The 14,075-nt window shown below is 42.7% G+C and overlaps 1 protein-coding gene across 1 annotated transcript in view; it reads right to left on the reverse strand.

The window, feature by feature from the left end:
* DCAF12 (DDB1 and CUL4 associated factor 12) overlaps positions 1-13,322 on the reverse strand; it is a 31,130-nt gene extending 17,808 nt beyond the window's left edge. Inside the window, exons 1-2 of the mRNA XM_079113261.1 lie at positions 12,911-13,322; positions 11,346-11,600 (exon numbers count right to left, since the gene is read on the reverse strand). Of these exons, the coding sequence (XP_078969387.1) occupies positions 11,346-11,600; positions 12,911-12,988 (333 nt within the window). The 5' untranslated portion in view covers positions 12,989-13,322. The remainder of the gene's footprint in view (positions 1-11,345; positions 11,601-12,910) is intronic.
* Between the last annotated feature and the right edge of the window lie 753 nt (positions 13,323-14,075).

Consider the following 14,075-nt stretch of genomic DNA (forward strand, 5'->3'; position numbering starts at 1 on the left):
TTTAAAAAAAAATCCCTATGAAAAAAAACAACTCCTAGGCCCTACCCTAGAACAACTCTTACATTAGAAATTTCTGAGTTTGTCACCAAATTGTTTTTTGGGTGATGCTGGAGATTGAATTATGGGCACTTCACATGGTAGGCAAGCAGTCTACAGCAAAGTTACATCCCCAGTACTCCAAACTTGAATTCTTTTTTGGGGGGCTGAGATTATAACTCTGTGGTAGAATAATTGCCTAGCATGCTTGAGTCCCTGGTTTGGTGCTCAACACTGCAAAACAAAAACAGATTGGTTTTTTTCAAGGATCTGCAGATAAATCTTATGACTTCCCAAGTTTAAGAGCTACTGATCTGGACTTTTGGTGCTCAAAAAAACATGTGGAAGCTGGATGTGGTGGTCCAATGCCTGGAGTCCTGGCTAGTTAGTAAGTTGAGGTAGGAGGATCAGTTGAGCCCACAGGTTTGGGGTCAATCTGGGCAACACAGCAAGACGCCCATATCAAAAAAGAAAAATAAAGAGAAAAGGAACATGTAGGAACTTGTTAGAAATTCAGACTCTCAGGCCGGCCCCAAACCTACTTAAATCAGAATCTGTAGCTTAACAGGGCTGCTAGGCACACTGAAGTTTGAGCACTGACTTAAGAGAGAATCTGCTCTGTAACACAGAAAGCAGTTGAGTGTAATAAAACTCAAGTATAGGGACTTGGGTTGTTGCTCAGCGATACAGGGCCTGTCTAGCATGTGTGAGGCAATGGGTTTGATCCTCTGCATCACATATAAATAAAATAAAGTATTGAGTCCATCTACAACTTAAAAAATATTTTTAAAAAAAGACAAGTGTAAACTATAACCTACAACTTGGAAAAAATATGAATTTCTCCTGTAGAATCTGAGGGCTGGCTGAAACTTTAGAACTATCTTTGTCCTTTTCTTTTACTTTAAGGTAGGACTCCATTCCTGCTATCCACAATGGGTGAGGAGAAAGGCTTCATTTATTCATCAAAGAAAGTTCTAAGTTCAATCAGTTCAATTCTGGAATTGGAAGAGATATATGTTTGTTTTTGTTGTTTCTGTACTGGGGATTAAACCCAGTCCTTTTTATTTATTGAGATAGGGTCTCATTATGTTGCTGAGACTAGCTTCCAAGTTTTGGTACTCCTACATCCCAAGCAGTTAGGATTACAGGCATACAGATCTCTTGCTGAGATCTAGGTTTGAACTCTATATTGGTTACCAATTAGTAGTCTCATCTTGGACAATTCCTTAACCAATCTTTCTGAATCTTATTTTGTATCTATAAAATTTACTCACATAATCTATCTCATGAGGCTAGGGGTACAGCTCAGTGGTAGAGTGCTTCCCTAGCATATATGAGTTCTAGTTTCAATGCAAAACACTACAAAAAATAAAATTTATAGAAATATATATAGCTTACACAGTTGGTAAAGAGGCCTAAAAAGTTATAGGACCCTGCTAGGCACGGTGGTGCATGCCTGTAATACCAGACACTTATGACGCTAAGACCAGAGTATCTCAAGTTCGAGGTCAGTCTCAGCGACTTAGTGAGATCCTGTCTCAAAATAAAAAATAAAAGGGTTAGGAATGCAGCTTAGTGGTTGAGCAACCCTGGATTCAATCCCTAGTACCAGAAAAACAAAAAACAAAACCTACAAAAAGAAAGAAGAAAAGAAAAACAGAACAGTTGTGTCTACAGATGGATTAGGAAAATAAGAATTTATCCACACTCTCACGATTATAGAGGAATGAGCAAGTATTTTGTGAATAGAGTCTTCCTGCTTCTTTAAGGAACAAAAATGTAGTTGAAATGGCACCAAATCACTCTTTGTTCTGTGACAAGAAGCCAAGGCTTCTTGCAGCTACTTTAACACATCCCAGAATTGGGCTGCTCCACATTAACCTATTGGGAATCCTGCCAGAAATTTGCAGCATGGTAAGTAAGCCTGAGGCTCAGGCTCTCTGCATTTACATTCTAGGACACAGGGAAAAAACAACCAAAGACTGTTTGCCCAGGAAGATGTAAGGACAGTATCTCTGCATACATGTATAGGTATGCAGACACATGTAAATGCTATCCTCAAAGCCAAAATAGCTTTAAAAAAAAAAAAAAAAAACAAAAGAGGGAAGCCAGGTGCAGTCATGTACACCTGTAATCCCAACAACTTGGGAGGCTGACAGAGGAGGATCCCAAGTTCAAGGCCAGTTTCAGCAATTCAGTGAGACCCTCAGCATCTTAGCAAGACTGTCTCAAAATTACTAGACCCAGTCTAGTAATATAACTGAGTGAAATAGTGTCCCTGGGTTCAATCCACAGTAAAACAAAACAAACAACAGGAAGGGCAGCCAAGCTTGGTGGCACACATCTGTAATCTTAGTTATTCAGGAGACTAAGGCAGGAAAAGTCCACATTTATGGCTAGTCTGGACAACTTATTGAGATGCTGTTTCAAAATAAAATCCAAAAAAGGTCTCAGGATATAGCCTGGGGGTTGAGTGCTTGCCTAGAATGCAGGAGGCCCCAATATAAGGAAACAAAGGGAGTTTTACAAAGTTCCTAAAACTCGAGAGTATTACAGAATGGAACCTAATGGAGAAAGGAAAGCAACTTTATGCAGGTCACTCAGACATTAAAATAAATTATATTTCAGTCAGACGATAAAAAGGCAGGGGCTGGAGTTGTGGCTCACTGGTAGAGCTGCTTGTTTGGCATGTGTGAGGCCCTGGGTTCCATCCTCAGCATCGCATATAAAATAAATAAATAAAAGATTCATTCACAACTAAAAAATATTTTTTTAAGGGCTGGGGAGATAGCTCAGTTGGTAGAGTGCTTGCTTCTTGCAAGCACAAGGCCCTGGGTTCAATCCCCAGCACCAAAAAAAAAAAAAAAAAAAAAAAAAAAAAAATTTTTAATTTAAAAAACAAAAAGACAGGTGGGGCAGCCTCAATGTTGAAAGTCAGGGAAAGACAATTGACATCAAAGTAGAGGAACCCAGGCCCTTTGCAAATGAAGAAAGTGGGAAAGAGCAGAGGGAGAGAGTCAAGACCAAGAAACAAAAGAGAAAATGTTCAGACAATACATATCAAAAATCAAAAATAAGCTGGGTGCAGTGGCTGTAATTCCAGCAACTCCAGAGGCTGACGCAGGAGGATCCCGAATTTAAGACCAGACTCAGAATTCAGCAAGGCCCTGAGTAACTTAGTGAAACCCTGCCTCAAAAAATAAAAAGGACTTGAAGTGGTAAAGTGCCCCTGGGGTTCAATCCCTGGTTACCCACCCTCCTAAAAAAAAAAAGCATGAAAGAACACTAAAAAACTCCTTATGCTATAGTATTAAGGGAAAAACAAAAACAAAACCAAAAACAAACAAAAACCCCCACCTCTTTAAAACATAATTCCAGCTGGCTATGGTGAGACATGCCTATATTCCCAGCTTTTAGGCAGACTAAGGCAGGAAGATTGCAAATTTGAGATCAGCCTGGACAACTGATTTTGTTTTGAACCTATCTTGAAATGTGGCATGGGGATACAGCCTAGTGGTAGAATGCTTGCCTAGCATGTGCAAGGCTCTGGGTTCGATCCTCAGTACCACAACAAAAAATAAACAACAACAACAATAATAATAAAACACGAGAAAGATCACTCAGAATTCTCTCCTTAAAAAATTTCCATACATCAGGTTTCTTGTTTAGTGCTTAACCACAAGCATATATTAGGCAGACAAAATTTTGTATCTTATTTCATTTAACGTATCAAAAGCTTTGCCCGTTATAGTTGCTATAATTATGTTAATGCCTGCATAAAACTACAAGGACTTGATCTACCACAATTATTATATTGTTAGAATTTAGATGAAACAGTTTTCAATAATTATCTTGTTAAAAAGATTCCTCGAACTGAATGTGCACACATGCCTGTAATTGCAGGGATTTGGGAGGCTAAGACAGGAGGACTGTAAGTCTGAGGCCAATCTCAGCAAGACCCTATCTCAAAATAAAAATAAACAAATAAATAAAAAGGTCTAGGGATGTAGCTCAGTGGTAGATCATCCTTGGTTTCAATCCTTGGTATCCCTGTACATCCCCCCAAAAAAGACTCCTCAGTCAGGCAATATGGCACAAGCCTATAATCCTAAACTACTGGGAAGGCTGAGCTAGAAGGATCACAAATTCACAACCAGCACAGCAGTGCACACTGTATTCCCAGTATGTTGGGAGGTTGATGCAGGAGGATTGTCAAAGCCAGCCTCAGCACTTAGCAAGACCCTGTCTCAACAAACAAAAAACAAGTTCAAGACCAGGTTGGGGAACTTATCAAGACCCTATCTTAAAAAATAAAATAAAAAAAGGGGTGGGGATATAGCATGCTTGAGGCTCTGGGTTAAATCACTAGTATGCCCCTACCTCCAAAAAAAATTGACAAGCCAATTCCTAGGTCTCACTGAAGGAAACCTTGCATCAGTACTAGGGTAGGGACCTATTATTCCCCATTTTTTTCCAGCAGATTTTATATATACATGCATATGAATATATAATTTTTTTTTTTTTTGTGGTGGTGGTGGCTGTGGATTGAACCCAGGGCCTTGTGCATGCGAGGCAAGCACTCTACCAACTGAGGTATATCCCAGCCCTGAATATCTATTATATTTAATTTTTAATTTGTTCTAATTAGGTAAACATGACAGCAGAATGCATTTATGCATTTTGATAAACCATATGTAAATGGAGTATAATTTCTCATTTTTCTGACTGTACATATTGTAGGGTCACATCAGCCATGCATATGAATATTTTTCAAAGGAATTTTATACAGTTCTGGGGATCTAACTCAAGGGCTTCACGCATGCTAGGCAAGCATTCTACTACTGAGGTAGACCCAACCCCAGGAATCTGCTTTTTTTTTTTTTTTTTGGTTTTTGGTATTAGGGATTGAACCCAGGGGGCACTTAACCACTGAGCCACAACCCAAGCCCTTTTGTCTATTTTTAAAACAGGTTCTCATTAAGTGGTGAGGCTGGTTTTAGAACTTGCCTCAGCCTCCTGAGCCACAGGGACTACAGGTGTGTACCACCACGCCTGATACCCTTTTTATTTTGAGACAGTCTCTAAGTTGCTGAGGCTAGCCTCAAACTTACCATCCTCATGCCTCAGCCTCCCAAGTTCCTGCAGGTATAGGCATGTACCACCATGCTCAGCTGGTACTGGGGACTGAATCCAGAGGTACTATACCTGAGATATATCCCTAACACTTTTTATTTTTTTCGAATTTTGAGACAGGGTCTGACAAGTTGCCCAGGTTTGCCTCAAACTTGTGATCCTCAAGCCTCAGTCTCTGGGTGGCTGGGAGAACAGGTACCAGCTACAGTCCTAGGCTAGGAATCTGCATTTTAAACACACATCTCAAGTATTGTGATGCTGGGGATTCACGGGCTAAGCTTGGAAAACAAAGGTCTAAACCCCTAGAAATCAAAGATGTATTAATTTAAAATGTAGGTAAAAGGAGCCACATTTATTAGCTCACAGAACTTTTTTTTCCTTTGATGATATGGCAGCATTTCAGGTAACTCGGCCTGGCGGTACAGAGCAGGACAAGAGCCCAGAGAAAGCAAGATCCAACTTAAGTAGACTGTTTTATTAACTTTCCCCAACTTGGGCTAGGGGTGAGCTCAGTAGTAGAGTGTCTGATTAGCATGTGAGAGGCTACGGATTTGATCCCCAGTATAACACACACAAAACAACTACAAAACTTTCCAAAGGTAGATGGTCTATAAAGTACCTCCCAGCAAAGCTCTGCTCTCATTTTTGCTCATCCCTCAAAGTTACAGGGCTAGGGCTAGGGAGATAGCTCATCTGGTAGAGTGCTTGCCTTGCAAGTACAAGGCCCTGAGTTCGATCCCCAGTACGGTAAAAAGAAAAAAAAAAAAAAAAAAAAAGCTACAGGGCTGTGCAGGAACAAACCCTAAATTTATCTGGCACCATGCTATTAAGCATGTTAACTCTAGCTGTTTAAAGAACAGTATTTAACAGGATTATTCATTAATAAAGGGTACACATGAATCAAAGGCAAAAAAGGGAAAAAAACAAATCCAAGAGTGATTCAGACCAGATACAGTGGTACACACCTAAAATCCTAGCTACTTGAGTGACCGAGGAAGAAGGGTCACAAATTAGAGGCCAGCCTGGGTCTTTAGGGAGAACTTGTCTAAAAATAAAATAAAGAAGGGCTTGAGATACATTGTTCAATGATAGAGTGCTTGCCTAGCATGAGCGAGACCCTGATTTCCAGAAAAATAACTGAAAGCCATTCAATTCCCAGTTACGTTCTCTTTTTCCCCTGTAGATTCTGCCCTGCATCAGCCAAACAAGTCTATTCAGAATCCCATAACACTTCCCGTAGTTTCCTGACTCTGCATGGATGGATCACCTGTTTTCTTTCAACCAATTGATTTCCTTCCTAGGAAATCGTCTCTTAATACCCTACCTGTGAATGACTCCTCCTTCCTAGAAGCACTCATGGTTTGCAGAAGTGATAAGCCATTTATGTTATAATTAAATTTGTATGTGGCTACGTATTATATGCCCCAGGTAAGCCAAGCAGAGGACAAGATCCACATAGTACATATGATGTAGTTCTAGGCTTTGGAAAGGAAAAACTGGTACTTCCTCTTCTTCTTTTGGGAATTAACCCAGAGGCAATTTACCACTGAGCAATTCACCACTGTTCCCAGTCCTTTCCATTTTATATTCTGAGATAGGATTTCACTAAGTTGCCGAGGCTGGCCTTGAACTTGTGATTCTCCTTTCTCAGCCTCATGAGCTGCTGGGAATATAAGTGTGTGCCACTGCATTAGCTGATTAACTCATCATCTTGGAGAATTAACTTAAACAGGAGATTAAGTAATATTTTCATATTCCAACACAGTTTTGTTCTGATTTTTATTTTTTATGCAGGGCTGGGGACTGAACTCAGGGCTTTGGGAATGCTAGGCAAGCTCTCTACCACTGAGTTACATCTCAGCCCTTTTTATTTTGAGTCAGGGTCTTGCCCAAGTTGCAATACTCCTGCCTCAGTTTCTAAGTCACTGGGATAAGAGGAGAGCACCACCATGTCCGGCTCATCCCTCCCCACACTGCTGGAAATTGAAACCCAGAGCCTTACACATGCTAAGCAACTGCTCCATCATTAAGCTACACCTCAAGTCCCTAAATTCTCATCTTTTACCAGATCTAGGTACTGATCTCATTCCAACAGAAAAGAGTTCTTATGGTAACTTGAGAAATAAAACCCATTTTCTCTGACTGTCATGCCTATCAAGGATCCAGCTAGGAAAAAAAATTGCAAATACAAGGTCCTCTGCTCACTGTCCAGTGTTGCAAGCTTCAAATAGACTTGACCTGAAATAAAGGGCTCAGATCACTTTAGATCTGATCATTCAGATCATTTCAAATTCCACAGTGGTTGTCACCTGGAAGTGTAAATGTTTTAAAATGCATGCATGTACATATGCACATGTCCGACTGTCACAATAACTGAGGATGTGCACATTTCTCCATTCTACAGAGCAGAAGTTAGGTATGTGAAATATCCTGCAATATGAGGCTAAGTTCCAGACAAGAAAGAACACCATCCACAACCTTGTTGAGAAAAACTGCCCTAAATAAAATCTTGAATCAACTCTGTTAGGATTGCTCAGACCCTAAATTCCCAACCTTTCTGCCCCAGTACTGAGGACTGAACCCAGAGGCTCTCTATCACTGAGCCACAACCCATCCCTTTTATTATTTTGACAGGGTCTTGCTAAATTGCTGATGCTGGCCTCAAATTTGCAATCCTCCTATCTCAGTTTCTAGAGTTTATGAGATTACAGGCATGGGCCACTGCACCTGATAGGCCCTAACATTCTGGACCATTAACTTCCTCATACCGATAGAGGATAATCCAAAATCTGTCAAGCATCACCCTAAACAGGATTCCTCAGGTCCACACCTGTGGTAATTCACTAATCCAAGCAATGCCGTCTCAAAGACAAAAAAGGAGCAATAAAAAACTCTAGTATAATCACGAACAAGAGGCATAAAGTCATTCTTACTCCTGCTTTTCCTAAAGCTTAACAACAGGAATTAACTTTGTATAGAACCTTAGGGTTTATGAAATATTGCCACAATTATTTCCAACCTAGATATGCTTCTGCATTATGTGCCCCAGCAAAAGGAACTTGCCAATGCACTTCTACCTCTAAAATTCTCTCTCCCTCTCAAATAGCCAAATACTCTGAATATAATATAAAGACTAATTCTGGGATAAATCTGAGCATCTCTTTTAGACAGAAAATAAAGTGGCTGAAGATGTGGTTCAGAGATAAAGCACCCCTGGGTTTAATCCCAGGTATGTATAAATAAATAAATAGTGGCACCCCTTTGGGAAAATAAAATAGTAAGACAAGGTGAAATAAATAAAATCTGGCCAGAGCAAAACTCCTACATGTAATCATATTTTGCTTCCCTGAGTATCAAGGTGAGTTCTATATTCTGCCTTCAGGATTTCAGGAATCTCAATATGTAAATTCAGGAATGTAACATTAAAATAGGGCTGGGGTTGTGGCTCAGTGGTAGTGAGCTCACCTAGCATGTGTGAGGCCCTGGGTTCGATCTTCAGCACCATGTATAAATAAATAAAAGACCTATTGACAACTAAAAAATAAATAAATAAATAAATAAATAAATAAAGGTATTGTGTCCCCCAACTATATGTGTATATATATATATATATATATATAGTCTCTCTCTCTATATATATAGTCTATATCTATATCTATATTTGTATCTATATATAGTCTCTCTCTCTCTCTCTCTCTCTCTCTCTGAGAGAGAGAGAGAGAGAGAGAAAGAAAAAAGCAGTCCCGACACCAGAAAGCCTGATATTATTAGCTAGGCCTCTGTGTCATGGTGAAAATAATTTCACAAAACACCAGCATCAGACAAGGTGACCCTGTCTCTTTAATTTTTATTTTTTAGGTACCAGGGATTAAACCCAAGGGTACTTAACCACTGAACCACATCCCCAGCCTTTTTTGTTTTGAAACAGGGTCTTGCTCAATTGCTTAGGGCCTCGCTAAATTGCTGAGGCTATGTCTGAACCTGTGATCCTCCCACCTCAGCCTCCCGAGTCACTGGGATTACATGTGTGCACCACCATACCAGGTTTCTACCCGGGCCTCCCCACTCCCGCCTTTTTTTTTTGTTTTTGTGGTGCTGGGGATCAAACCCAGGGTCTCATGAATGCTAGGTGAGCACTCTCACTGAACTACTACCTCAGCTCCCATAGAAGGTCACTCTAATCAAATCTGAACAGAGACTGAAATATGAACACTGTCTAAACCACAAAAAGATCAAACCTGGCTAATAAGAATGACTGCTTCATCATTACCAATTCCAGCTTTAACCTCCTTCTAGACAAGTTTAAGATAATCAAACAAAGGAACCTTGCCCCTCAACATATTTTCAAATGGTATCTGATCTGGAGCCAAGAGTTTTGTTTCCTCAAGACTTCCTCCAGACACCCAACTGAAGTCCCAAGTTTAAGTCCTTTCTAACAACCTCTAAGAGGCTGCTTCCTTTGTCTATAGTTTAGGTTTCTCCCTCTCTGAAATGAGAGGAATATATCTACTTATTCTACTGTAGGTGGCTCCCTGGTGTCTTTGGCTAGAGGGTAATAATCATGGAAAGTGAATTCATAGCTAAAGCTAAACACCATATAGGAAAAATAAATAAATAAAAATAAAGTTAAGAGCTAGGGATATAGCTCAGTTGGTAGAGTGCTTGCCTTGCATGCATAAGGCCCTGGGTTCAATCCCCAGCACCACAAAAAAAAAAAAAAAAGTTAAATACCTCACCAGAGCACGGTGACACACACCTATAATCCTGCAACCAGGGAGGCTAACACAAAAGAACCAAAGCTTAAAGCCAATCTCAGCATATTAGTGAGATCTTCAATAACTTAGTGAAATCCTGTCTCTAAATAAAAAAATAAAAAGGGCTGGGGCTAGGAATATGGCTCAGTGGTCCAGTGCTTGCCTCACATGCATGAAGCCCTTGGTTCAATGCCTAGCAACACCACCACTTAAAACAAAACAAAAAATGAAAAAATGAAAAATTTAATTTAATTAAATAACTCAAACTGCATACATCACACCCTTCTCTTCAAGCCATGGCCCTTGCAAACATCCCCCTTATTCTTATTCTTTTCTGTACTCTTCCAGTTTTAGCTCTAGTGTAAATTTACTCAGCCATTATGACATTACTTGACTATTCACACAGGGTGAGGTGAAAATGGAGGGAGCGGCTGGTCCTACTCATTACCCACCACCAGATCCTGCCTCTTTTCAACTTGCCATTCCTCTGACATCATGCTATTTGTAGCCTTCCATTCCAATCGTATTCACTATTTAAATTATTTTATCCTTGATATAATTGTGTTGGGTTACATAGCTTACTGAAAAATGTCCCCCTTCATTTATAATTGTCTCTCTCTCTCATTTTCTGTTACTGGGAATTGAACCCAGGGGCGCTCAACCACTAAGCTATATCCCTAGCCCTTTTTAAAAATTTTGAGACAGGGTTTCACGGTTGCTTACAGCCTCGCTAAGTTGTGGAGGCTGGCTTCAAACCTGTGATCCTCTGGCCTCAGCCTCCCAAGCTGATGGATTACAGGAGTACACCACCACACCCAGCTTATAACTGTAACTCTTTTAAAATTACTCCCCTTAAATGGGTGTGATGGCACACACCTATAATCCCATATACTGCGGAAGCTGAGGCACAAGGATCCCAAGTTTGAGGCCAACTTCAGCAACCTAGTGAGTTCCTATCGCAAAACAAATAAAAAAGGTTGGGATGTAGCTTGTGTGCCCCTGGTTCAATCCCTAGTATTAAAACTAAAAGCTGGGCTGGGGATATAGCTCAATTCATAGAGTACTTGCCTGTCAAGCACAAGATCCTGTGTTCAATCCCCAGCACTGCCAAAAAAAAAAAAAAAAAACAAAAAAAAAAACACAACAAACCAAAAGCCAAACCTTAACTCTAGAAGATGCATTATAAACAGAGTATTATGGGGCTTAAAGACATTCTTTACTTTGAAGACATCAGAAGATGTAGTAGTTCTGAGAAAAAGAGCAGAGAGAGGAAGTGGTCAACAAGGGGGCATGGAAAGGAGTGTTAAGACGGTTCCTTCCCAAAAGAAACTGATGGGGAAAATGAGCAGTGAGAGGTTGTGCAGCATGTAGAGCTATATATTAGAGAACTAGGAGAAAGTTTTCTAACCTCCAGACACTTACCGTATTGCATTTTGTGCCACACACCACTTGCCTATGATTCAACCATTGAGATGCAAACACTTTATTGAGGGTCCCAAGGTGAAACTCTCTCTCCTTCAGGAGACTGGGAAGTTGCTGTGCTGCATACCCATGCAACACTCGAGAGTAGTTGGTTTCATTCTGTAGCCTGACTTCCCTGTTCTTCAGGTAGTACACCAAGGATCTCTTCACTGGGGGAAGTCTTTTCCTCTTGTGAAGTGAGTGATCCCAGCCAAACTGTGAAAAGCAACATTAGAAATCAGGACTTCGTCTACTTTTCTTCTGAATAAGAGATTCTACTGTATTAGCAAAATAACCAAGAACTCATCCTGCAGGATTTACACACAACAGAATTAAAAATACAAATAACAGAACAAGAACTGTAGTCCAGAAAGTTGCTTAACCCTTACAGCAATGAAATGATGTTGCTTATAGTTAAACCTACATAGAGAACTGGGCAAGATGGTGCATGCCTATAATCACAGGAGCTCAGGAGGCTGAGGCAGGAGGATCACAGATCAAAGCTAGCCTCAGCAAAAAGCAAGCCTCAGCAAAAGCAACTCAGTGAGATTCTGTTTCTAAATAAAATACAAAAGAGGGCTGGGGATGTGGCTCAGTGGTGGAGTGCCCCTGAGTTCAATCCTCAGTACCTGGAAAACAAAACAAAACAAAACAAAAAACCAAAAAACCTACATAGAGAATGAAGTGGAAAAAGACTTGGGAAAAAAGGTTTACTAGACCTTTTAGAAGTGAAGAATTTAAATATCCTTTACCTATTCCTGAGAGCAAAGGAGAGGACCAGTGGCTTCCATACCCACCTGGACTGCATCTCTACCCAACCCCCTTCTCCCTCTTAGCCTGTACTCCCCAAGGAACATAGAGGATGTAGCTCAAGTGGCCAGACTGGGTCCCAGGTCTTCCAGGGATGTGCTACCAATGGCGGCTCCCCTGCATTACGTTCGCGCTCTAGGCAGTTGTAGAATTCGAAAAATCAAATACCAACGGGGTAGAAGGCTCGGGGAATCAGTCTGAACCCAAGTTCATGAAGGCCTTCCCCTTCAAAGGGGCCGGTATTAGGATGACACCTGGTAATTGCTGTTTCTTCTAGGGGTCCAAATGCCAGAAGGCCGACTCAGGTGTGGGTATCTTTAGTGACACTACTTCCTGGATGAGGAAGTAATCGGCCCGCTTCGCTATGCTGCTGGAAGGAGGACTTCCCTCTCCCTCCCATTAACTTCTGGGAGTTTGATTTTGTTTCCGATTCCTCATAACTTGTTTTCTCTTCCTACAAAGCCAAGATTCTGGTTTCTCCTCTGGCCCTATTCATGGTTCAGGCCTCCTAAGGAAGGCCCCACTTCTAAGTTCCCCTTTGCTCTGGCCTATTTGCTTTCCAATGAGGTCCTGAGGGGTTGGCCCTGACTCGGCAGGTCCAGGCCCTGGTCTTGTCCTGGCTCGGACGACGGACCTTGGACCCAGATTCCTGTCCCTGCATCTGCAGACCCTAATCCCGTCTTGGTGTCTCGGCCTCATCGCTTCTCAACCCTCACCTGCGGGCCCTGAGCGTCACTCCCAGCTCCTGGAGAGACAGGCGCTTTCCGCTTCCTGCTAACTGCTTTCCGGGCCATAGTGGGCAGCGCCGCCGCGGCCCCGCAGCCACATGGGGCGGGGGAAGCGAGGGGTAGCAGGAGAGAGGGTCATATACTGGGCCCCGGGGCCGCGCGCTTTAGTGCGCCCGGCCCGGAAAATGGCCCGGACCCGGGGCGGCAGTGGAAAAAAGGGAGGCGGACAGAAGGGAAGGAGGAAGGGAGATTCGGGGTTGGGAAGGGGATTAGGAAGGGGAAGGAAAGGTAGAAACCAGATTTCCGACGACCGACTCTGGAAAGGACGGCGAGCGGCAAGAACCAAAACACCCCCTCCCCCCCTCGCCCGCGTTCCGTCACCCTTGCGCAGCCGCACTTCGCAGTGCGTCGCCGCAGAGACGCTGCACGCACGAGAGGGGAGGGATTTAGGGCTCGGAGGAGAATTTGTGGCTGTTGTCAGCCTGCGCCCTCCCCTTTCCAACTGTCGTTTGGCGGTGGCGGGCGTTGGACCTGCTGGGGCTAAGAGAATCTGGCTTTTGGCCGCGGACCTCGACCCTAGCCCGCCCATCTGCCCGCACCCGGAAATGAAGATGACCTGCCCTGCTCAGGAAAGGAATCCCTCCCAGCACACGCCCTTGTCCTTACACGGGTCACCTTCCACCTAGCACCTAGCACCGCACGTTTCCCCGAGCCAGCACACTGTCGGGGCACCTAGGATTGGATATTGACACACCCCATTCCACCCCCAGCCTCATGGTGGTACTTGGCTCGGAAGCCAGGGTAGCATGGCTAGACTTTCCCACCGCCGAGAACCTGCACAGCACAACCAGCCCAGGCCGCCCTGCGGAACTCTTGGCAGCCCTCTCCCCACCCCTGGGGAGCCTTCAGGCTCTAGTCACTCGGTGGCCTCCCTCACTCCTCTGCCCTCCCACTCCTGATTCTTTCCGATCCGAACTACAACAGCCCCTCAATTAACTGCCCCTTACCGTGCGACCTCGCCCCCGTTAAGATTCCCATGACCTGCCATCGAAGCCACACTGTCTTTTGTGCTTTAGAAAATAGGCCTCACGTTGTGATTTATCTGTCACTGCCTGCCTCTCTTGGAGCCCAGGTCCTGTCTCCCCTTGGGAAG

Source organism: Sciurus vulgaris (assembly GCF_902686455.1).
Source record: "Sciurus vulgaris genome assembly, chromosome: 15".
In the NCBI taxonomy this organism is placed as follows: Eukaryota; Metazoa; Chordata; class Mammalia; order Rodentia; family Sciuridae; genus Sciurus; species Sciurus vulgaris.